The sequence below is a fragment of the Lissotriton helveticus genome, chromosome 12 (assembly GCF_964261635.1).
Source record: "Lissotriton helveticus chromosome 12, aLisHel1.1, whole genome shotgun sequence".
NCBI classification, from domain to species: Eukaryota; Metazoa; Chordata; class Amphibia; order Caudata; family Salamandridae; genus Lissotriton; species Lissotriton helveticus.
Window position 1 is genome coordinate 93824381 of NC_136073.1, and position 26962 is coordinate 93851342.

General features: G+C 43.9%; 1 protein-coding gene across 1 annotated transcript in view; it reads right to left on the minus strand.

The window, feature by feature from the left end:
- The window catches only part of LOC144797922 (extracellular calcium-sensing receptor-like), an 81757-nt gene extending 57361 nt beyond the window's left edge, over positions 1-24396 (minus strand). The window contains exon 1 of the mRNA XM_078668724.1: positions 23992-24396. Coding sequence (XP_078524850.1) covers positions 23992-24396 — 405 coding nt within the window. The remainder of the gene's footprint in view (positions 1-23991) is intronic.
- Positions 24397-26962: the final 2566 nt, after the last annotated feature.

Genomic DNA, 26962 nt, shown 5'->3' on the forward strand with positions numbered 1-26962 from the left:
TATTTTCATAATATGCTATCACGATCATGCTCCCAATATAGGTGAACTGTTGAATGATATCGAGATACAAATAGATCTGACAATGCTCCTCCTTTCTGACCGACAGCATCTCCTGTGATTTCAGTTGTGGTGCCCTGCAGCACAGCAGCTTTCCCAGGACAGAGATCCTATTAGCAGCTGTCCTGATGTAAATCATTATTATTGCACATCTCTTGCAGCTCCCATACAACTCCCTTGATGTTCCAGCCCTGTGACCTACACAAGCCACTTTTGAATTGCCTGCAGCACACACTGCTAGTTCTTCTCCAGCATCCCCAGAACACAGGTCTGCCAACCAATTTTAACTCTGACCTGAATCATATGCTGTCATTTCAGCCATCAACCGCACACACAACCCTGACAATGCATCAGCCCTGACAATGCATCAACACCCTGCTGCAATGCTAACTTGCCCATCTAACCCAATACTGAGCTTTCCGCACTACTCTTCTTTTCATATAGATTTCAATTTTTTTCTGGGGCTTCACTAATCTCACTAGCAGTTCTTCCCTTCCATGCTATATTGAATAAAACGGCACGCCCTGATTTCCACTTACAACCTAACCCGCTGTCTCGAATGATGTAGAAGCTCAAACAGCCCACACCAAAAAATGACAGTGGGGAGGAAAATGTATGAATCTCTTACTTTGCACAAGCAACGGGTGAAGGTTGAGCGATGAATGTGGCAACAGGGTAGGCATTGGGCATGTGGACTGGAAAGATCCCTCCGATCTGGATGTCTCCCTCTTCGTAGACCCCGGACACTTGGGTGCTAGGAATCCGGCACTGAGGCATCAAACCCTGGCCAAGAACCAGGCAGCAAACAAGGAAGAAGAGGAGAGTGCTCCGGCACTGGAGACGGTCCAGACAATAACTTAATGACGTCATTTGATCACCATAGGTGCGCCCAAGACCAAGGTTCTCTGCACGCGGTTTTAACAAGACTATTCCTTTTATGGTAACTGTGGTTAACTGCTCAATTGGAGAAAAAAGAAAATTAGCATTTGGAAAATGTTAATGCAAAATGTTCAAAACGTGTAATCAAATCGAGCCCACATGAAGGATGAAAGATTTTTCAAAACAATTTAGAATATACAGTTCTTTATTTCCCAGCATGCATCCCATTTTATCTGACATCAAATATTGGACACAGCTCCTTTAAATATTAACTGCAACATATAACAATAATATTAACCTCATACAAAGAAATTGTAACATTGAAGAATTCCTATTCTAGAGAAAAGCCAACCAGGAAGGTAAAAGAGTCTTCAGCTTCAAATCTCTTTTACCACGGTTCAAAATGGCAGCCACTGTCATTTGTGTATGTGTTAACATCCCTCACACTGCTCTGCTGACGATAATGGAACTGCTTGTCTCCCTGTGCTTTTATGCTGTGGTGCCATGCTCTAGGGAGGAAAAAGAAGATTGCAATTGAGAGGTAGGCTGCTGGTTAGAGTGATTGCCTCAACTTTTTTAATTAAAGAAATTGACAATTCCTCATGAGAGGTTAATTGAAGGTCAGTACCATCTGAGACTTTGAAATCCTCTTGAAAGGGAGCATTTGAGCTCGTCTCTTCGGTTGTTTATGAAGGCAGCCATTAAACCCTTGATCAACAGACCCATCTAATAAAACAGTGCTGGTTAGAAACAAAATATATTTAAAACATGTTGAACCATCGTCTATGAGTGGCAGATCCACACAATATATAAATAACTCTCAATAACGTAGACCCAAATTTATTACGATTTTACGTTGGGGTTTCATCACCCTTTTATTGCTGCAGCCTTGACACAAAATGCATTTTTGTATTTACACAGCCACACAAATTCCAATTTAGATGGATTTGCAGGGCATTGTAAAAAAAAAGGAATGTTTCGGGACCTTGCGTCATGTAGGTGTTACACGGGTGGTGCTTGGGTGCCCCAATGCATCTACTTATGTATTCTGACGGAAAACCATATTTACAGACTTGTAAACATAGATTGCTTCAAAATGGTCTGCCTACCTGAGGCAAGTGTAATGATATGAAATATATTTCATTCTCCTCATCTTTAGATCTAACGTTAGCCAAGACCTTTTGATTTCCCTAACAGTATATGTACAATATTCATACTTAAAGGGGCTTTCGGCCAGCCCACTTCATCCATTGGTCTGTTGTTCTGTCAAATGCAAAAACAACAGTTGATGGACAGAATGCAGAACAATGTCATACATTCACCACAGTACAGAGATATGGCCTAAATCCATCGTTTTTTTGCTCATCACACCACCCCAGTTCAGACATGGCCATAAGAAATCAGCCTTGACCCTGTGCCTCATGGGAACAGTCCAGCCCGAACTGCCAAGCCTTTCTGCCCTGGACCGGAATCAAGCATCCTAGGACCGGTTTCTGGCTATCAGCCGTCTTCAGCCAGGATAGCTTGAATCCAGTGGCGTGGATAGCACGGGACTCACGTCTGAGCATACCCGTTCCACTCGGGGTGACAAATGCAAAGACAACAGTTGATGGACAGAATGCAGAACAATGTCATACATTCACCCCAGTACAGAGATCTGGGCCTAAATCCATCGTTTTTTTGCTCACCACACCACCCCAGTTCAGACATGGCCATATGCAAATCAGCCTTGACCCTGTGCCTCATGGGAACAGTCCAGCCCGAACTGCCAAGCCATGTCTTCCCTGGACCGGACTCAAGCATCCTAGGACCGGTTTCTGGTTATCAGCCGCCTTCAGCCAGGATAGCTTGAATCCAGTGGCGTGGATAGCACGGGACTCACGTCTGAGCATACCCGTTCCACTCGGGGTGACAAATGCAAAAACAACAGTTGATGGACAGAATGCAGAACAATGTCATACATTCACCCCAGTACAGAGATCTGGGCCTAAATCCATGTTGTTCTGTCATTCACAATTTGCTACTGAGGTTCCGTGACAATTGTAAGTGATGTTTTCGACTCGCACGAATATGGTCGAGTCTGGTATCTAAGAACCGCAAATGACGAGTTTAGTAAGTGTGCGCAGTTTCGCTGTGCTAACTTAAACCGTTCGTTTAATATGTGGGTTTTTCATCTGTACCCACGGGTTCCATCTTAGATACGGCATCCATTTTGTCTCTTGCCCTCAAGTAGCCAGCGAACGGACACTGTCCGCTTCGTTACCCTGGGACTCTCAAGATATTTGTGGAAGACACATGTTCTTTGTAAAAATCTTTTACGATGAGTGGGATGATACTGTAAGGCAGATGGCCCCGCTTGAGGCTCATCTTGCCGTGCCGGTTTATTGTCTCAGCCGTGCATCTCATTAGGCACGTCCCTTTGATGCCTGTATCTCGTGTTTCCCGATACCTCCCCTTTTACACCCTTTTCGATCTCCCCACTGTCTCCATCTTCCTCTGCACCTGTCTTTGTCCCTATTTCGATCTGTTTTACTGCCGATTGGAATTCACTAATGTTGGGAAGATGGGTTTTTACAGTTGGGAACCGCCAAATGTTTCCGCACTTATGTTCCGGACCTTATGTGTACCAAAGTGACCAAAGCGACCCCTCTGAGGGATAATTATGGGAACCAGGTTGTAAACTTTTGTGTACCATGTTGTCCTATGAGTAAATTCTGTATAAAAGGAGCGCTCCACAGAACCAATTTGAAGCAGTCTCCCCAAGTTGCACGTGTTGTACTTGTTGTGACTTCTGTGTTCCCTGCAGTAAATAAAACCTTGAATCTTTGACGCCGAAGGAAGTGTCCCGTGTCTCTGTAGTTTGTGCGCCGAAACAGGTATCCCATGAAGGTTATAGGTGTTGTTCCCTGGCACCGCTGGTACTGTTAAAAGTCCAGTCCTTCAGTTGGCGCCCAACGTGGGGCGACTTCAGCGGTACCGGTCCAAAGCCTGATGATCGTGAGGAACTTCGTGTGAAATCTCCGAGGGAAGGTGCACCCCGCTTCATCGATCCTGTTGTCGAAATAAGTGGCCCGAAGTTTTTCCCTGCGAAGATTCCCGCCTCCTGACGGCTGCGACGGACCGATGCCCTGACTGTCGACCTGTCTTCGACGCCCGGCGTAGACCTTATGTACAAGCGAGACGATAGACGGGCCTTCCTGGAGACGCCATTGAAGTTCTGAGTTAAGTATTTGTGGGTCGCTCCCAGTCCTTAGTGGTTGTTCTAGCTTTTGAAAGCTTTGTTGTTAGCCTTTAAGGCTTTGTTGTAATAGCTCACCGAGCTTTGTAATAGCCTCCTCAGGCTTTGTGGTTAGCTCTCCGAGCTTTGTAATAGCCTTAAGGCTTTGTTGTATTGCATGGTTCCATTGCATTTGTGGTTCTTAATATTGGTTCTTAGTATTATTTGACAGTTGCAATTGCCAAAAACCGAGGGTTTTGACTTACACGAGGTTTCATTGCTTCGATAATCCTTGAAGTTTGATACTAGGTTAGTGTGCACGATGCCTAGCCATAGTGGTTTGTTTCGTATTTTCAAATGTTGCGCAATGGATTCCCGGTTGGAGGACTCGTGTCCGATACCTCCAGTTGGAACTCCGATACATGATCTTTATAGTCGACATGGGGTGGGTCCTATAATATATAATGATTACTGGGTCCGTTATACAAAGAAAGACGGTGACCTTAGATGGCCACCACATGGAACTTTTGAACTTTCGATTTTAGATAATCTTGAGGCTAAACTATTTTTAAAGAAAGCTAGGCCAGCTATGTTTGATTCCTTTCGGATATGGCGTAAAGAGGCCAAGCAGAAAGAAATCAAACAACTTAAAAAGGATCAAAAGCAAGAGTTCGTTCCTGTAATGCAAGCTATAAAAGAATATAGACAAGACAAAGAAGAAAAGGACATGGAAATCTCTACTAGATTGCATCACATGAAAATAGATAAATGTTACCCAGTTTTACCGAATAAATCAGAAAAGAAAGAAGAAGATTTGAAGGAGGATTCCTTGTTATCATATTTGATGAAATCACCACCTCCTTATGTACAGGGTGCTACTGCTCCTGTAGTTGCTCCTGTAGTACCTCCTGTTGTACCTCTTGTTGCTCCAGCGGCTGTGGGTCAGCCCGCTGTTAACCCTACGTTTGTTTCACCACCTGTTCTCGTTCCTACTGCTCCTGTACCTGTACCTTCGCAGACTGTTGTTTCTGCTACTCCGACTACCTTGTCTGTTTCTACTATGCCTTCTTTCACTTCCAGTGTTGTTGCCCCTGTTTTTCTTTCCCCTTCTGTTCGTAAGCGTGTTCCTAACTCTGTTGCTACCCTTTATTCACCTCTTTCTGGTCCGTTATTTTCGTCTGATTCATCTGAAACTCCTCAGAGACGGAGTCAGATCCCTAGTGGTAGGGAGAAAGAGACGTTAGTAACAATGGCACATAGGTGGATAAGACATCCTGCTAATTACACTCCACGTGTGGTCTTTGATACGTTTTCTCAGTTTAATGAGCCTACGCAGAGATTCGTATTTGAGGAGATGTGTAACTTTTTGAGGGAAGAGTGGTACAATGATGATGTAGATAATGTACCGTCCGACATAATTGAACTTCAGAGTCACTTTTCAAATGGTATGATTATAGGAGACGATGTACGACGTGCCGTGGAACGCTTATTAGCGTTCAGACCCACAGCACATTCTCGGGTGTCATTAGATGATACCACTGAGAACTGGAAAGCGGTTCCTGGTCAGTATCCCATGAGAGAGGTTCCGCCACTGTGGGTGCCCGGTGATCCTAATGCAAACCCTCCGGTGCTACCGCATTTTCGAAGAGTGTGGATACATCTTCCATGGAAACGATCAGAAGTTTTGCAAGTGAAGCAATCCTTGCCTGATCCGCGTAAAAATCCGGCTGGTTATTATAAGGAGTTATCACAACTGATAGAAGCTTCTATTATGAACCTTGCCGACATCGACATGTTGTTTGGCAACGTTGTACCGCAACCAGTTTGGGCTAAAATTCGTCAAGCCAACCACGCAGTTGAATTAGGGGGTGATTGGGCTGCACTGCTAGCAGCTGATGCATTACAAGTCGGTGGGGCCAAGCTTGAACAGTTGATCTTGGATTTGCCTCAGAAAATAATTACGCTCATGAAAACTCTCATGCCAGCGATGAAGGTGAACTGGGATAAGTTATCAGCTTGTAAGCAGAAGAAAGACGAGAGTGTCTCAGATTTCTTTACAAGGTTTGAGGAAGCGTTTGTCGACCACAGCGGCCAGGACATGGGCGCTGAGGGAGGCCAGCGGTTATTCGTTGACAAATTCGTGTCGAATTTGTTGCCTGAGCTATGCAACAAATTGAAGAATTCAGAAAGTGCGTGGGCAGTTTCAACCCCTGCGCAAATACTAGCAACGGCCCAGTATTATGAGAATAGGGAAAAGGAAGAAAGTGATCGTGTAGAAAAGAAAACTAAGGAGCTCAAAACGAAGGTTTTGTTGCAGCAAGCATACCCTCCACGATCAAACCAAAATGATTCACAACAGCAGTATCGACCACGAGCACAGCTCGATAGGACACAGCCGCGCTCTGACAACTTTGATTACAGATCTTCACTTGGGTATAATCAGTGCGCATATTGTAGGAAAGAGGGACACCTAAAATATGATTGTCTTGCTTTACGAGACCATCTAAATGGTGTGTCAGCACGAGGAAATCGTGGCGGTGGTCCCCAACAAGCACCACGTGGTAGAGGTCGTGGTTCATCACACAATCAGAGTGATCGTTATCAAAATCAATCAGACGCAAATAATTGTTTTGACCAGCGCAATGCGGGGTCAGTTCGATCTGCACAGTATAATGTGGATGATTATTATGCAGAGCTTGAGACTGTTGTAAATGACCACTACTAGGACAGCCAACGACAAAGAGAGGGAGTAGTGTCAGTTCCGGTCGATCAGAGTGGGCCTTACGTTGCAGTGACTACATCGGGTGTAGTTGAGCCTTTTCTGTTAGACACTGGTGCGACGAAAAGTTCCATCATGCATTCGAAACTCCCTGGAGCACCTTTGTCTGGCTTAACGAACGTTTCCGTTGGATTCTCTGGCGCCCCTGTTAGTAACCCAGTCTCTAACCCTTTGCCTCTTATGATTGGACCTCGTGAGCTAACGGCTCCACTGATTCTATCTACAGGCTGTGGTGAAAATCTTTTGGGCCTGGATTTGTTGAAACGATTATATGCAACATTGTATTGTTCCCCCGAAGGAGTGGAGCTTACATTAGGACGGAGAGTGATCTCTCCCATGTATTTGTCAGTCGATAAATTCCCACCGGAATTAAGTTCCCTCCCTGCGTCCTTATGGGCCACAGGTCCTAATGATGTAGGCCTGTTAGACATTCCACCCTATGTGATTCAATTGAAACCAAATGCGCGATTACCGCGTTTACCTCAATATCGTATTTCTCTTGAGGGCGAACGAGCGCTGTTAGCAATCGTTCATGATCACATTGTAAAAGGTGTTGTTGAAGAAACTCGTGGAAACGTGTGCAATAGCCCTGTATTGCCGATTCTGAAATGAACTGACTCAACTAAACCTCCTGTGTATCGCTTTGTTATAGATTTGAGAGAGGTAAATAAAATAGTAGTTCCGCAATTTCCTGTGGTCCCTGACATTACGGCCTTACTAACAATGATTCCGGCAACTGCCTCCTGGTTCACAGTGATCGATTTAAAGAATGCTTTCTTTAGCATCCCAATTGCAGAGGAAAGCAGAGACCTATTCGGATTTTCATTAGGTGGTCGCAGTTTTAGGCTAAAACGCGCTCCACAAGGCTATTGTGAGAGTCCGTCAATCTACAGCCAAGCACTTAAAGGTCAACTTGATGCCTTTGTATTACCAACGGGTGCAGCTTTGATTCAATACGTGGATGATCTTTTAGTGGCAGCTGATACAGAAGCTATTTGCAAAACGGCTACAGTATCACTGTTACGCTATCTACATAACTTACACCACAAGGTGTCGCCTTCAAAGCTACAGTATTGTTGTCAAGAAGTTACCTATCTAGGTCACTTATTGTCAAAAGAAGGGAGAAGGTTGACCCCAGAAAGAATTGCAGCGATTTCCCGAATGACTGTGCCAAAAACTCAGAGAGATGTTCGTGCCTTTTTAGGTATTACGTCCTATTGCAGACAATGGATTCCAAATTTTTCATTGTTGGCGAAACCATTGATAGCCCTTACGTGCAAGGATGTCCCATCCCCAGTACCTTGGTCTGAAGAATGTCAGAAAAGTTTTTCGGAATTACGTGATGCGCTGTGTTCGGCTCCTGTGTTGGGTACCCCTGACTACAGTAAGCCGTTTACACTATACGTTCACGAGAGGGATGGTTGCGCGTTGAGTGTTTTGACACAACCTTTTGGTGGTAAGCAACGCCCATGTGCCTACTTTTCTTCGACTTTAGACCCAGTAGCAAGAGCTCTGCCAAGTTGTTTAAGGGCAACAGCGGCAGCTGCGGCGTCCATTCGACAGTCCGCAGGTCTAGTCATGGATAATATGCTCACGGTAATGGTTCCGCATGCAGTCGACACTCTATTGAACCGAACGAAAACTCAACATCTGACAAGTGCAAGATTGTCTGGATATGAGTTGACGTTGCTGGCCAGTCACATACGGATAAAACGATGTAATGTGTTGAATCCAGCAACATTGCTGCCGATCGACACAGAATCAAGTGATGAAGCAGTACATGACTGCTATCTCAAAACTGAAGAGGAAACTAAGGGTCGCATTGACCTAAAAGATACTCCATTGACAGACCCCGATGGTACTTTGTATGTGGATGGTTCTTGTTTCAAGTTACCGAATGGTGATGTGACAACTGCGTATGCTGTAGTTACATTGAGAACGATTGTGGAAAACGCAAGGTTAAGTCAGAATTCGGCTCAGGCTGCTGAGTTAATTGCTTTGATGAGAGCGTGTGTGTTGTCTAAAGACAAACGGGTGAATGTGTTTACGGATAGTCAGTATGCATTTGGTGTGGCACATAGTTTTGGACGACTGTGGAGAGAGAGAGGATTCCTTACGTCACATGGCACGAAGATTCAGCATGGCCAGCTCGTGAATGATCTTTTGGATGCACTTACGTTGCCTAAGCAAGTGGCGATTGTTAAATGTAGTGCGCATCGTAAGGTGACGGATGATGTTGGTCGTGGTAATGCGTTTGCGGATGAGACTGCTAAGGAGACTGCCCGGAACCTTAGCACTCGAATGTATGTGACGAGTTCGGTTAGGTGGCCTGCAGAATCAAGTATGTGTGAAAACACTATCGAGAGTGTGAAAGTAATTCAGAATGAGGCCACCGAGACTGAAAAGACGAAGTGGAAAGAAAGTACGGGAAAGTTGGATGCGAATGGTTGTTGGATTGACTTATCGGAACAGAAAAGATGGATGTTGCCTGATGCGTATGTACTGGCTGTTGTGACTATGGCACATGGGTTAGCACATATTAGCGCGAAAGGTATCTGTAAATTGCTGTTTCCTGTGTGGAAGAATGATGGTATTACGAAATGTGCTGAACGCTTGGTTAAGAATTGTATGATATGTATGTTGTACAATCCTGGTAAGGGAACCCCAACTCCTTCTGGTAGTTTTGCTCCCCCTTCATGTCCCTTTGAGGTGATCCAATTGGACTTCATCCATATGGAGCGATGCAATAACCTGAAATACGTTTTAGTTGTTGTTTGCGCATTCTCCCGATGGATTGAGGCCTATCCTCTCAAAGACAATACTGCTTTGTCCACTGCGAAAATCCTACTGAAGGAATACTTTCCTCGGTATGGAATGCCTAGAATTGTGTGGTCAGATAACGGAAGTGAGTTTGTGGGGAGTGTAATGAAGAGTGTGTGCAAGGGCCTTGGAATTAATCAGAAATTCCATAGTGCCAATCATCCTCAGTCAGCCGGTTTGGTTGAAAAGTACAATGGCACCCTTAAACTAAAACTAGCAAAGATTCAGGCTATGACAGGTCTTTCGTGGCCTGACGCTTTACCCTTAGCATTGCTGTCAACAAGGGCAACTGTACACTCCCGAGTAGGGCTCAGTCCCTATGAAATAGTGTTAGGTCGTCCTGCCAATGTTTGGGGGGTCCCTAGACCGGGTGCCTTTTGTGATCTTGAGTATCCAATGTTGATCGATTATCTTCATGACTTGACTGCTAAACTGAGGTTAATTCACCAACAGGTTCACGAAGCATTGCCGACACAGACGGAGGGTACAGGCCACCAGCTCCAGCCCGGAGATTGGGTGGTAACGCGAAATTTTTCGCGCAAGAACAATTTGGATCCCAGGTTCACTGGACCCTATCAGGTCCTCCTTGCCACGAGAACTGCAGTTCGTCTTGAGGGGCGGAAGAATTGGGTGCATGCCACCCATACCAAGAAAGTCCCCATCCCGTTGCCAGCAGACTCGTGGGTGAGGAAAGGCATTGCATCAACTGAAACCGAAGGATTGCCGACGTTTGTACCTTTCAGCGACGCACAACCTGTCGGAGAATCCTCAGTGCAGCAAAAAGGCATTGTTGAACACTTGTCATCAGAAGACTCAAGACCAGAACATTCAGCTGATCAACAGGGCGTTGTCCCTTCAACGGATCTTTTGTTTAACGAACAGACACGTCCTGGGAAAACCCGATATTTTTTGCGATCCAGCACTAAAGACTAATAAAAAACCCCGTTCTGTCCCTTGACAAGTGCATTATCCCGTTTTCCATGATCAGTTTGAACACTCATACTATTGTAATTATTTTGTACATATTCATTGAGCTTCGTTCCTTACACTTTTTTTTTTTCCACAGCTGAGAGACATTGATTTCGCATATATATATATATTTGTGAAATAAAGGCCGTAGGGCCGCGCGCGTACTTCCTTCTGGTTAGTAGGTCTTGACGCTAGGTTAAAGACCGTCGGTTCCTGGGAACTCCTAGGAATTGACTATTGCTACACAGAACGAAGTGCGTCAAGAAACGTTGCGGACGGTCATAGGGAATGGCATTTTCGAAGCTGATGGACTTGGAAAGAGCTCAAGCACAAAGATTCAAGCTGCAGCAACTCAGTCGTACCAAATGTTTTGTGTTCCAAATATTCGTACTGTTTGTGACTGTTTCTGCGTTATCGGCGGGTGGAGTATATTACACGATGTCTTACTTCTTGCCTTCTACCATACCTACTCCTACCCCTGACCTTAAACTCACCTCCACTGTTTCTCCTCATTCTTTTCACATTTTACCTGAACACGAGCAGGCTAGACGTGCAGAATTCCGCAACAATTCCTTTATTCAGCTCCTTCATCAGCATCAGTTAGTGGTTAACACTACTAATTGTTGGGTGTGTGGGTTGATGCCGCATACTACGGATAAGGGAATTCCATATCTGGTGTTACCGTATAGTTCCCAAGGGTCTGCTCGAGCATTTCAAACAATGTTTCGAAGCGCACTGGGTTTCCACCCCATTCGAGAACCACGTTCCCCCTACTCTGGTCCTACCTCGTACCAAAAATCTTTGTCTATAGCAATAGAGGATTTAGATAGTGATATCTATGATCCCTCGCTTATCCCTGAAGAAGAGGTACAAGCCTATAGGGTCCTAAGTAGAGGCGAATATAGTGTGTTCACTGGTGAAAAACAGCTTAAAAGCTCGCCTCCGATATGGGTCGTACCCCACATTGGCAATTTTTGTTTAATAGGTCGCGGCCGTAGATCGAAAGCCCGACTTGGAGAGAGTGCTTGCACTGAAAATTATATTTTGCCAATGGTCTCGTCCCCTGTGTTTTTGGCTGCCAAGGGTACATACTTTATTTGTCATGATCGTGCGTATGCATGGTTGCCCTCTGACTTCATGGGCTCATGTTTTATCGCAAACTTGTTGCCTCCGACGTTTACTGTAGATGCAGATTATCACAAAAATAGAGTTGTGAGAGGCGTAATTAGCGAAGAGGATACTGCCGGTCAAGAGGCAGGAGACTTTTTCAAGGGTTTCCTCCCATTTTGGGGACCTATGGTTAATAGTAGGAACCTGAGACAGTTGACTCGAGTGGTAGAATCGACAGCTAATATTACTGCCAGTGCCCTTGGTAATATCACCACAGAACTTCAGGCGGATAGACTTATGATGTTACAAAACCGTATGGTTTTAGACGTGATCTTAGCAGATCGAGGTGGGGTATGTAAGGTGATCCATTCGAGCTGCTGTATTTTCATTCCTGATAACGCTCCGACTGTCTATCAAGCCATCTCGAAGTTGCATAAGATCTCCGAATCCATACACGTGGATGTAGGGGATTGGACGCTACTTGGATGGATTTGGGGCCTGATGTCGACTTGGGGTTGGAAGATTCTGATGATCATTGGAGTTGTTGTAGCGTTCCTGTTCACGTGTTGCCTTTATGTGCAGTGTGGTCCTGCCTTATGTGGCCTCTGTGCTACAACGTGTATGAGACAGACACCTGTTACCAAGGGGTCTCGGTTGGACAGAGCTATGCTACAGCAACATCTCGATGGTCTGATGAATATCGAATATGATTCCGACTAGTGCTTGCCTACATGAGGGCAAAAGGAGCGTCTGAGGTTCCGTGACAATTGTAAGTGATGTTTTCGACTCGCACGAATATGGTCGAGTCTGGTATCTAAGAACCGCAAATGACGAGTTTAGTAAGTGTGCGCAGTTTCGCTGTGCTAACTTAAACCGTTCGTTTAATATGTGGGTTTTTCATCTGTACCCACGGGTTCCATCTTAGATACGGCATCCATTTTGTCTCTTGCCCTCAAGTAGCCAGCGAACGGACACTGTCCGCTTCGTTACCCTGGGACTCTCAAGATATTTGTGGAAGACACATGTTCTTTGTAAAAATCTTTTACGATGAGGGGGATGATACTGTAAGGCAGATGGCCCCGCTTGAGGCTCATCTTGCCGTGCCGGTTTATTGTCTCAGCCGTGCATCTCATTAGGCACGTCCCTTTGATGCCTGTATCTCGTGTTTCCCGATACCTCCCCTTTTACACCCTTTTCGATCTCCCCACTGTCTCCATCTTCCTCTGCACCTGTCTTTGTCCCTATTTCGATCTGTTTTACTGCCGATTGGAATTCACTAATGTTGGGAAGATGGGTTTTTACAGTTGGGAACCGCCAAATGTTTCCGCACTTATGTTCCGGACCTTATGTGTACCAAAGTGACCAAAGCGACCCCTCTGAGGGATAATTATGGGAACCAGGTTGTAAACTTTTGTGTACCATGTTGTCCTATGAGTAAATTCTGTATAAAAGGAGCGCTCCACAGAACCAATTTGAAGCAGTCTCCCCAAGTTGCACGTGTTGTACTTGTTGTGACTTCTGTGTTCCCTGCAGTAAATAAAACCTTGAATCTTTGACGCCGAAGGAAGTGTCCCGTGTCTCTGTAGTTTGTGCGCCGAAACAGGTATCCCATGAAGGTTATAGGTGTTGTTCCCTGGCACCGCTGGTACTGTTAAAAGTCCAGTCCTTCACTACTGCCCACTACAGCATGCAGCATGGGTCAGTGCTTCAGCCTACTTCACCCAGGGCTAACTTCACTTTGAGTGACTGCATTTTGCTCTTTCACAAGGAGCACATTCACACACAAGGTAGTTCTTTTCAGTGTCAGTGTTTTTGTTTTTACTTAATTATTACTTTAGTGTTGTATTTGCGTTTAGAGCCTGATGTGATAGAAGAATGCTTTCTACCTGCTCTTCAATTCACTATCAACCCCTTTACCGCAGCGGCAATACCGCTGCGGTGCGGCGGCTTTGATGAGTGGGCGGGGCAGCGTCGGACAACCGACGTGCGAAGGAGTGCGCGCGACGGCCATTGGCCGACAGAAGCACGCAACGGGTTAATGTCAGCACAGGGCGCATTCCAACTACATCAGTCCCTGTCTCCTGTTAATGCTGCAAATTCCTTTTGGAGTGGCCTCTGATTATCTGACTACTAGTAGTTCACAGCATACAAGATTGTGTTCATTTGAAACTTGCTTAATGAAGTTAACCTCCTATTACTCTGCAGTAAATGAAGAGCATGTGTTGCTGCTCCTGTACGTCAAGCAGGTATATATTTTAATTTAGGACTACAGTGATACTTGTAAACCAATTTAGTCAGTATGTGCTGCTTATATGCGTTTCTAGTTTGATTTCAGCTCTCTTTAATGTCATGCTTGTATAGAGATTTAACTAATATTTTACTAAATAATATAGTGAATCTATCTATCTATCTATCTATCTATCTATCTATCTATCTATCTATCTATCTATCTATCTATCTATCTATCTATCTATCTATCTATCTATCTATCTATCTATCTATCTATCTATCTATCTATCTATCTATCTATCTATCTATCTATCTATCTATCTATCTATCTATCTATCTATCTATCTACCTACCTACCTACCTACCTACCTACCTACCTACCTACCTACCTACCTACCTACCTACCTATCTATCTATCTATCTATCTATCTATCTATCTATCTATCTATCTATCTATCTATCTATCTATCTATCTATCTATCTATCTATCTATCTATCTATCTATCTATCTATCTATCTATCTATCTATCTATCTATCTATCTATCTATCTATCTATCTATCTATCTATCTATCTATCTATCTATCTACCTACCCACCTACCTACCTACCTACCTACCTACCTACCTACCTATCTATCTATCTATCTATCTATCTATCTATCTATCTATCTATCTATCTATCTATCTATCTATCTATCTATCTATCTATCTATCTACTTTATTTGTCATGATCGTGCGTATGCATGGTTGCCCTCTGACTTCATGGGCTCATGTTTTATCGCAAACTTGTTGCCTCCGACGTTTACTGTAGATGCAGATTATCACAAAAATAGAGTTGTGAGAGGCGTAATTAGTGAAGAGGATACTGCCGGTCAAGAGGCAGGAGACTTTTTCAAGGGTTTCCTCCCATTTTGGGGACCTATGGTTAATAGTAGGAACCTGAGACAGTTGACTCGAGTGGTAGAATCGACAGCTAATATTACTGCCAGTGCCCTTGGTAATATCACCACAGAACTTCAGGCGGATAGACTTATGACGTTACAAAACCGTATGGTTTTAGACGTGATCTTAGCAGATCGAGGTGGGGTATGTAAGGTGATCCATTCGAGCTGCTGTATTTTCATTCCTGATAACGCTCCGACTGTCTATGAAGCCATCTCGAAGTTGCATAAGATCTCCGAATCCATACACGTGGATGTAGGGGATTGGACGCTACTTGGATGGATTTGGGGCCTGATGTCGACTTGGGGTTGGAAGATTCTGATGATCATTGGAGTTGTTGTAGCGTTCCTGTTCACGTGTTGCCTTTATGTGCAGTGTGGTCCTGCCTTATGTGGCCTCTGTGCTACAACGTGTATGAGACAGACACCTGTTACCAAGGGGTCTCGGTTGGACAGAGCTATGCTACAGCAACATCTCGAGGGTCTGATGAATATCGAATATGATTCCGACTAGTGCTTGCCTACATGAGGGCAAAAGGAGCGTCTGAGGTTCCGTGACAATTGTAAGTGATGTTTTCGACTAGCACGAATATGGTCGAGTCTGGTATCTAAGAACCGCAAATGACGAGTTTAGTAAGTGTGCGCAGTTTCGCTGTGCTAACTTAAACCGTTCGTTTAATATGTGGGTTTTTCATCTGTACCCACGGGTTCCATCTTAGATACGGCATCCATTTTGTCTCTTGCCCTCAAGTAGCCAGCGAACGGACACTGTCCGCTTCGTTACCCTGGGACTCTCAAGATATTTGTGGAAGACACATGTTCTTTGTAAAAATCTTTTACGATGAGGGGGATGATACTGTAAGGCAGATGGCCCCGCTTGAGGCTCATCTTGCCGTGCCGGTTTATTGTCTCAGCCGTGCATCTCATTAGGCACGTCCCTTTGATGCCTGTATCTCGTGTTTCCCGATACCTCCCCTTTTACACCCTTTTCGATCTCCCCACTGTCTTCATCTTCCTCTGCACCTGTCTTTGTCCCTATTTCGATCTGTTTTACTGCCGATTGGAATTCACTAATGTTGGGAAGATGGGTTTTTACAGTTGGGAACCGCCAAATGTTTCCGCACTTATGTTCCGGACCTTATGTGTACCAAAGTGACCAAAGCGACCCCTCTGAGGGATAATTATGGGAACCAGGTTGTAAACTTTTGTGTACCATGTTGTCCTATGAGTAAATTCTGTATAAAAGGAGCGCTCCACAGAACCAATTTGAAGCAGTCTCCCCAAGTTGCACGTGTTGTACTTGTTGTGACTTCTGTGTTCCCTGCAGTAAATAAAACCTTGAATCTTTGACGCCGAAGGAAGTGTCCCGTGTCTCTGTAGTTTGTGCGCCGAAACAGGTATCCCATGAAGGTTATAGGTGTTGTTCCCTGGCACCGCTGGTACTGTTAAAAGTCCAGTCCTTCACTACTGCCCACTACAGCATGCAGCATGGGTCAGTGCTTCAGCCTACTTCACCCAGGGCTAACTTCACTTTGAGTGACTGCATTTTGCTCTTTCACAAGGAGCACATTCACACACAAGGTAGTTCTTTTCAGTGTCAGTGTTTTTGTTTTTACTTAATTATTACTTTAGTGTTGTATTTGCGTTTAGAGCCTGATGTGATAGAAGAATGCTTTCTACCTGCTCTTCAATTCACTATCAACCCCTTTACCGCAGCGGCAATACCGCTGCGGTGCGGCGGCTTTGATGAGTGGGCGGGGCAGCGTCGGACAACCGACGTGCGAAGGAGTGCGCGCGACGGCCATTGGCCGACAGAAGCACGCAACGGGTTAATGTCAGCACAGGGCGCATTCCAACTACATCAGTCCCTGTCTCCTGTTAATGCTGCAAATTCCTTTTGGAGTGGCCTCTGATTATCTGACTACTAGTAGTTCACAGCATACAAGATTGTGTTCATTTGAAACTTGCTTAATGAAGTTAACCTCCTATTACTCTGCAGTAAATGAAGAGCATGTGTTGCTGCTCCTGTACGTCAAGCAGGTATATATTTTAATTTAGGACTACAGTGATACTTGTAAACCAATTTAGTCAGTATGTGCTGCTTATATGCGTTTCTAGTTTGATTTCAGCTCTCTTTAATGTCATGCTTGTATAGAGATTTAACTAATATTTTACTAAATAATATAGTGAATCTATCTATCTATCTATCTATCTATCTATCTATCTATCTATCTATCTATCTATCTATCTATCTATCTATCTATCTATCTATCTATCTATCTATCTATCTATCTATCTATCTATCTATCTATCTATCTATCTATCTATCTATCTATCTATCTATCTATCTATCTATCTATCTATCTATCTATCTATCTATCTATCTACCTACCTACCTACCTACCTACCTACCTACCTACCTACCTACCTACCTACCTACCTACCTACCTACCTACCTACCTATCTATCTATCTATCTATCTATCTATCTATCTATCTATCTATCTATCTATCTATCTATCTATCTATCTATCTATCTATCTATCTATCTATCTATCTATCTATCTATCTATCTATCTATCTATCTATCTATCTATCTATCTATCTATCTATCTATCTATCTATCTATCTATCTATCTATCTATCTATCTATCTATCTATCTATCTATCTATCTATCTATCTACCTACCTACCTACCTACCTACCTACCTACCTACCTACCTACCTACCTACCTATCTATCTATCTATCTATCTATCTATCTATCTATCTATCTATCTATCTATCTATCTATCTATCTATCTATCTATCTATCTATCTATCTATCTATCTATCTATCTATCTATCTATCTATCTATCTATCTATCTATCTATCTATCTATCTATGCAACCCACCCCATGCATGCATCCCTCTCTATCTAGCTATTTATCTGTGCAACAATCTCTATCTAGTACTCTTCTGCCTACCTACCTACATGTTTGGTGGTCTATCTACCAGTCTGCATGTCGATCTACCTATCTGTCTAACTAACTACTCATCTATCAACCAATCAGTCTGTTTACATACATGTCCCTTCCGCCACAAAAAAGTATCATGATCACAACGCAGTCACCCTTTTGATGTGTTGCAAGGGGGTCTGCATTGGCAGTAGTTTGCCACAAGTACAGAGCAGAACCACATCAATTCTTCGAAAATATGTTGCAGTTCTGCTCTCTCTCTTTCATGCAACGCAGCACTTGCTGCACTGCGTCGTTGAAAAGCTAGTAAATACACCCCTTAGTATTGATAGACAACATACATCATTTCACCTTATTACATGCCAATTATTTCAAGGATCTAAACCAGAAAATGCTTGCCTTACTGGAAGCAGTGATGATCACTGCCAACAGGTGGCCCTGCCTACCTCATCTGGTCTATTAATTACAATAGTGTCTGTATTACAAACACTGCTCCACAGGGGCTCTGTATTTTTACAGAAGAAGACTCAGGCACTTGTTCCGTAATACAGATAGGATTGGTACCAATAAAGTGCTGACACTATTTTTAGGGGGTGTTTCCTCATTAGCACAGGTGTGTTGCCCATGCTATTGAGGGCGTAGCCCCATGAAAATGAATTGAACAATTAGCTTCCACGCCCTCCCCTTATTATGAATGTGGGTAAAGAGGCAAAGAGTCATCAGGAGGCACACTGATTGTTTTGCACAAAATCGTGGTGCGAAATCAGTTTTCCCCCCTAAGTGCAACCCAGCAAGGGTGGAAAAGGTGTCCCATGGATACCCCAGATATCCCCCAGCAAGCAGGAGCAGTCAGTCATTGCACCTGCATGTAGGAGGAACTCTGTCTTCTCTTTAAATCGAACCACTTGGTATTTCAAAATTGTGCAGCCATAAGGTGCAAGTTTGTGGCTTCCCTGGGGGTAGTGCCTTACTTGTAATAGTCAAGTCAAATAGCTTTATTTCGATATAAATATCATAAAAGCATCAGACAATACATCAAATAAGAAGGAGAGAAATACAGGCTATTAAAATTGATAAAATATGACAATACAATATTTTAATTTCTAATTAGAGCGATAAAAAACTATGAAACATAATTAAAAGTGGAATGTTTCATGTTTTATATTGGGGACAGAGTATAGCGATTCAAGATACAATTGTCCTCCTCATTGGTTTCGCTGTACATGTTCACAGAGACTCTGGATCAAGATCATCTTGCCCTTCGTATAGCACTGTGCCTGATTATCCAGGCATGACCCAGGAACTTGGTGACTCCACAAACAAAGAGGGTTCTCGGATCAGATATTAAAATGCTTAAGGCAACTTGATGGTCGAGAGTGCCTAGTTGTTTGCAGATCGGCACAAGCCACCTAGATCTAGAGCTTGAGTAATCTGGGCAAGCAAACATAAGATGTGCATCATTCTCTTTGGAAGTCCCACAGGAAGGGCATTCTTCAGTAGTCTGATGAGGGGGGACGCGACTTCACGGTAAATTTGCGGACTGGAAGTGAGCCAAATCTGAATTGGGTATATAATGCCCTGTCCCTTGGGATCTGAATTATATCCAAGTAAGGTTCGAGGCCTCTAGATAGTTTGTGCTGGAAGAATTCTACCGTAAGCCCCCATGTTTGGGTTATTGAGGTCTCTAGCATCTATCCAGTCCCAATAGATCTGTTTGAGATCTACCTTGCTTGATGGATTTTAAGGGTAACAGGATTCCTTAAGGCCAAGGGTTATCATTAGTGCCTTGAGATTGGAAATACATTTGATCCCCTTGTTGGTGTCCATACCCATTAATTCTGTGAATGCCTCTGCATAGTTAGCGAGATCCGGGCTACTCCTAAGGTGGGCCCAATAAAGGAGTGGGCGAAGTTTGGCCAGAGCTTTAAAATGGCGCCTGCCCAGGTAGTATATCAAAGGGGTTAGAGGGATGCCCTAAGGTAACATATTCAAGTCCCTAAAGAACTTGTGTTCTGACCTACTAATCTCATTGAGGTTGTCAAAACACCATAGCTCGGCGCCATACAGAGCCGAGCTAACTGCCTTTGCTCCATACACACTGAGTACCGGGGCAACAGGTCTACTAAATGATGAGCGATGTTCTATGCTCAGTGCCCCGGTAGCGCATTTGTGATTCAGGAGCATTTTATCAAGATGGGGTCTCAACTGCGCTTTTTCTGAGAGGCGTATCCAAAGGTAATCAAAGGTGGTGACTCTCTCTAGGTGAGTCCCCTCTAAAGTGATGTTATTCCTGAATGATTTGTGAGGATTGAATGTCATAAATTTTGTTTTAGATGTATTTATGATCAACCCCCAGATGTTACAAAAAATTTGGAACCTGTTCAAGAGTTTTTGCTGGGGTCTTAGAGATCAGCAATGTGTCATCAGCAAACGGAAGAGTCGGTACCTTGTTTCCTGCCAGGGCCGGGGCATCAGCTGGCATTTCTTGCAAAAAGCTTACCACCCCGTTCACACATAAGGAGAACAGGGTGGGTGCCATCACACAGCCCTGCCGAAGTTCCCTGTTTACTGGAATCTTTTCGGTAAGCTGCCCTTGGTACCCCCATCTTATCTGAACATAGTTACCCTCATTAAGCCTTACTTAGAGGTTAAGAATTGATGGAGGGATACCCATGTCTCGCAGTGTTTCCCATAACCTATTCCTGGGGACCAGGTCAAAGGCAGTCTTTAAGTCGATAAAAGTGAGATAAACACTACGTTTACCGATCACTACCACTTTCCAATAAATCAAGAGGAGCCTGATGACCTGGTCCACTGTTCCCATGTTGGACCAGAATCCTGGCTGGTATTGAGAGAGGATATCCTCCTCCTCCGCCCCTGATTGATTTATCTGCAATACAACCCTACCAACTATCTTCTGCATTGAATCTATGAGGCTAATTGGCCTATAGTTGGAAGAGTCCTCCCTAGCTCCCTTCTTTTAGATTGGGACTACCTCCGCACCCTTCCATGATTATGGAACTGGACATTCTCTGGAGATGGAGTTAATAAGAAGGAGGATATACTCAGTCCATTTTTCCCGATCATCAAGGAACAGGTCTCCAGGGAGGCCATCTGGTCCTGGGCCTTAGCAGGCACTATCCTACTTATGGCAGACTCGACTTCATTCGGTGTGAATGGGTCACTATCGCCATTCCCAAGATTAGTTGGGAAATGGGCGTATTGTCTAGCCACACTAGCGCCGTTAGACCCGGAGGAAAGTTCACCAAAATGGTCGTGCCAGACCCGAGTTGGGATGTGATTGGAGATTTGGTCTACTTCCCCTTTGTTTGACCTTCTAACCAGTGTCCAGAAGAGGTTAGTGTCCCTTGCTAAACTGGCATTTTTGAGATCTTGCCAGCGGGTCTCATCCCAATCTAGCATTGCTTGGCGCTGGGTCTCTCTGTATTCTTTCCTTGTGGCTTTAATGGCTTAGCCATTCTTGGCTCTGATAGCTACTACCAAGGCCTTCCTCTTGAGTCTCACTCTTTGGTATACCAGGATTGTGGTCTTCTTGGTTGTACTACAGACTTAATAGGCATGTTGGGCACATAAATATGAGTGTTGATCTGTTCAATAGTGCGTGTATGTATAGTGAGAGCATTAGTAGGCCCAGCTACTATTCCTTCTCGTAGCTCGTTGGTGTTCTTGTGCATTCCTTGTCTAATGGCTTCTAATTTTGCGTCTTGTAATCCAATCTTGTGCCATTTTAGGGCTCTTCTAGAGTTTGAGGGAATCAGCTCTTTAGTCACAGAGTGCATGAGGATGGTTGATGTAGGGAAAGGAAGTGCCCATGGAAACCTCATGGACATGCAGAGAGGATTGTGATCGCTATCAGTTGTGTTTCCCACCTCCATATCTAAAACATACCCCCAAAATGCAAGGTCGACAAGGATATAGTCAATACGAGATGGGCAAGTTACTCTATTGTAAGTGAAGGCTCCCTGGACATCTGACTTGGTCCTGCCATTCACTGTCCTCAAACCATATTCCACAGCGAGTGCATTTAATTGGATAACCACTTGTGACCATCTTTTTACCGGAGGTATAGTTAGTAGGGGAACACCCCATTTTTGATCATCTTCCTCCATCCCTATTATGTCCTCTGTGCTAAGAGGCTCAAAAGTGCTGTTAAAATCACCTTTGACTACTACTCTAGAATGGGACAGAAAATTTGACAAGCTTTGTTCAAGGAGTATAATGGTGGAGGAGACTTTACCCCCAGCTGTTCCCCTCATGTATACATTGAACAAATCCATAATTTCCCCCCTTTGGGCCCTTAATTGTAAGCCTCATAATGACTGGGCTAAAGGTTTGATGATTGGAAATTCTGCATTTAAGGGCAATTTTGACCCATACAATCAGCCCTCCTTTGGGGCTTCGCTTCCCTATGGTGGTAGCTGGAGTATGATAACAGCTGTAGCCCGGTTTATATAAAGGAGCCAGGCTCCACGTTTCTTGGAAAGCGCAGATGTCATAGCCCTCTACTAGATCATTCCAATGGGGTAGTGGTATTTTACTACTAAGGCCAGCGAAGTTCCGGGAGATAATTTTTAGCTGCTGGGAGAGGGATAGATCTTGAGTTATTACTGTAATGGGTTCAAGAGGGGGGATTAGGTCATTTATTTATTTATTTATTTATTTATTTTTAAGATTTGTAGAGCGCAACAAATACCACAAGTGGTGTCTCGGCGCTGAGTTAACAGAGAAAAAGGCAGCACTCCCTGTAAATTATTGAGTAAATAGCCATGTCTTCAGTTTCTTTCTGAAAATCATCAAAGATGGGCTGCTTTTTATGTGGGTAGGCAAAGAGTTCCAGAGTTTAGATGCGGCCACAAGGAAGCGTCTGTCTCCCCATGTGACCGTTCTCACCCGTTGAATACATAGAGCCGCAGAAGAGGCTGATCTTAAGACTCTGTTAGGGACATATCTACACAGAGATTCCCTGAAAAACTCAGGTCCCAAGCTGTTTAATGCTTTGTAGGTTATGCATAAAGCTTTAAATTTAGTTCTCTTCCTGACCGGGAGCCAATGAAGTTGGTGTATAATGGGGGAAATGGAAGCAAACCTTGGGGTTTTGGTCAGAATTCGTGCGGCTGCGTTCTGTACCATTTGTAGTTTGTTAAAAACCTGCTCCTGGGCATTCAACAGAAGCCCATTACAGTAGTCCACCTTGGACAACACCAAGGAGGACATGAGGGTTTTTCCAGCCGATAGAGGAAGGAATGGTAACAACTTTTTCACCTTACGAAGCGTAAAAAAGGATGAGGATACCACCGCGTTGGCGTGACTGGTAAAGTTTAACTTGTTATCAAACAACACTCCCAGATTTCTGACCTTCGGAACCGGGATAGGTGGATTACCCATCTCCGAAGGCCACCAAGTTGGAGACCAAGATGGCTGTAGATCTCCAAACACCATTACCTCAGTCTTATCAGTGTTTAGTTTTTTAGCAGTTCCTATCCATCCATTGACTAATTGCTCTCATGCCTGACTGGAAGTTAGCTGCGACCTCACTCCCGTTTTTTCTCACTGCCAGCACCAGTTGAGTGTCGTCTGCATACGAAGTCACTCCTATCCCAAAGGTTTTGATGACCCTCGCCAAGTCCGACACATAGATGTTAAAGAGTGTCGGACTTAGCGAGGATCCCTGGGGGACTCCGCAGGGCAACATAAAGGTCGGCGAATAGAAACTTCCCATCTTTACCGAATGCTCCCTGTTCGACAGAAAAGAAGCCAGGAGTTCGACAGCTTTGCCCTGTATGCCCATGGCGGTGACACGGTCGATCAGAGTGTTATGATCGACCGTGTCAAAGGCCGCTGAGAGATCCAGCAGAATCAGGACTGCCGTGCCACCCTGGTCCATGATCTGTCTGATCTCCTCAGAGGCCTTTATAAGCTCTGTCTCCGTGCCATGGCCTCCTCTGAGCCCAAACTGGGTGTTGTCAAGCATGTTGTTCTGGTCAATGTAGCTCGCTAGCTGTTTATTTATTACCTTTTCAAGTATTTTGGCAGGGAAAGGCAACCCTGCTATCGGACGATAGCTTTTTAGTTCTGAGGTATCAAGAGTAGGTTTCTTCAAAAGTGGCTTTATTATAGCTGATTTCCAGCTTTGAGGGTAATTCCCTGATTTACAGGTTGTATTGAAAATATTTTCCAATATTGGGGCCACCACGTCGATGGATAATTTTATAATGGCCGGTGGACAGGGGTCCAGAGGAGAACCCGACATGGTGGCTTTAATGAGATCCTTTATTTCTAGCAGGGATGGAGGGTTAAATTCAACCAAAGAGGGAGTAGTGGGTGATATGTTGTTCAGTGAGCTCGAGGGTTCCACTTCTGTAATGTTATTAAATTTGTCAAAGATTTCTGTGACCTTAGTCCTGAAGAAATCAGCCATTTTGATACAGAATTCTTGATTCGTATCTAAGGTTGTGGGAGTTGGAGTGTTTGATAATATTGCCACTACCTGGTATAGTTGTTTGCTGGAGTTCTGGGCCAACTCTATTTGTTCGCAGAAGTATCTGCTTTTTTCCGTTCTTAATGTCTTTCGATAGCCTGACCATTTATAGAGGTGTAGTCAATGACCAAGGGAAGGACCTGTGACGGCTGCACTATCCGGGTCACATGTTGTAGTCAATCGTTAGATTCTAATGAAGACGAGACTCTTATGGTCTCTGTCAGGTGGTCATCAATTGATCTTTCTGAAGGTGGTGCTACTGGAAATCTCCTAAGCTGTATTGCAGAAGAGGTAGCGAAGCAGGTGCGAAACTCAAGTAAGAAAAGGTTTTCAGTCAGGTCAGCATTAGTCAGGGTAAGCTCAATATGGTCCAATGGTTGTGTGCGTGATGTACATCTCCTGGCCTTGACAATATCCTCCCGTATGAGTGAGCGGCATCCCCCGACGTGACAAATCCAGGGTATTGACTTATTGATTGGTGAATCCTCGCTTTCATAGCCAGCCACAACGTTTAATTTAGAGACATTGCCCATGAAAACTTTTTTTGCTTCTAGATAAGAGGTTTGCGATGGATAATTCCTTTTTGGAGGATTAGCAATCATTGGGCGCATTGGTATTGGTGTGCTTAGAGAGGTGGTACAGTGTACAGGGGCTTGCAAGGAGACTGGGTTCCAAGGACAAGATTTTAAGGCTGCAGGCTGTCCTATGATGGGAGATGGAGATACTTTATTATGCATTAATGGGGGGAGTGCAGATGATCTACCACCTATATAGTTTCTTTTATCCTGAGGAGAGGGATAGGTTTGCTGGGCCTGTGGGTGCTGTAATAGGGCACAATGGGCCAGATGTATAAAGATACCATTTTGCGATTTCCCAATTGCAAATCACAAAGATTTGCAATTAGGAAATCGCAAAATGCCATATATCAAAGTGTGTGGAACACCTTTTGTGATTCCTATGCAGTCACAAATAACCTACCTCATGAATATTAATTAGGTAAGACGCAATTTGCGACCCCCAATCATGAAGATGGTAGTCTGTTGGAGTCAGTAGACCCCAATGTTAGACCACAATGTCTGTGATCACCTTTAAATAGAGCAATCGTTTTTTTTAAATGCAGCTCGTTTTCCTTAAAGACAAATGGGTTGCATTTAAAAAAGAAAAATGAAAATATTTATTTTCATTTTTTAATAGCAGGCAGTGGTCTGTGGAACTACTGCCTGCTCATAAAAAATGGTATTACAAACACTCATAAAGGGGAAGGGGTCCCTTGGGGACCCCTTCCCATTTGCAAATGGGTTATCACCTACTTGAAGTAGGTGGCGAAATGCGAATGTTTTGCGATTGCAATCGCGGTCACAAAACATTCGTAGATACAGATATGATTCAGTATTAGGAAGGGATGCCCTAAACACGACCCTTCCTAATACCGAATCGCAAACCCAAATTACGATTCATTAACAGGTTACTGAATTGCAATTTGGGGTTGATACATTTGAAAGGCCTTTCTTCCATTCGCATAAAGGCCAATTCTGCGAATAGGCACATTTGTGAGCAAAAAAATGGCACATACATCTGGGCCAATGTTCCTGTTTGCACCCATGTACATGTTTAGTGGTGTGTCGTGGCTCAAACAGGAACAGCTTGCCCATTAGGTAATACAGTGGAAAATTGATTTTAAATTCAAGCATGTAGAACCAAATTCAAATACATTAAATAATTCAAATGTCACTGCAAAGACAGGTGATTTCTTGTGTAAAAAAAGGGTCAGTATTCACTGTGAAAATGTGGTGAAGCCACTTTGCATTTTGGGCCGTTTCCTATTGCGGGCACTAGGCCTACCCACACAAGTGAGGTACCATTTTTCTCAGGAGACTTTTGGGAATGCAGGTTGGGTGGAATTTTGTGGAACCACTCAGATTTCAGAACTTTCCACCACAGAAATGTGAGGAAAATGTGTTTTATTTTTTACAAAGTTTCAGGTTTGAAAGGGAATCTGGGTAACAGGACCAAGCAAGATCCAGACAAGTGACCCCATCCTGGTTTCCCCTGGGTGTGTAGTTAAAAAAAATGTATAGGTTTTCTAAGTTTCCCTAGGTGCCGGCAGTGCTAGGGTTCAAAATCTACAGCTAGGCACTTTGCAAAAAAAGAATCAGTTTTCACTGTAAAAATGTAGTGTGTCGTTATTGCATTTTGAGCCATTTCCTGTTTCGGGAAATGGCCCTACCCACACAAGTGACGTACCATTTCTATCGGGAGACTTAGGGTAACACAGAATTGTTGAGCAACTGGTATTACCTATTGACTTTCGATACATTTCTGCCTTCCAAATGAAAGACGATGTGTAAAAAAAAAGTCACTATGGGGCATATGTAGGTAATTTTCATTTTGCGATTCTCAAATTGTGATTTTTAGAGAATCGCAATTAGAGAATCGCATAACGAAATGTAGGTAGGATTAGCAATTTTTTTTTCGAATCCCACTTATTCCGTATTTGCGAATCGCA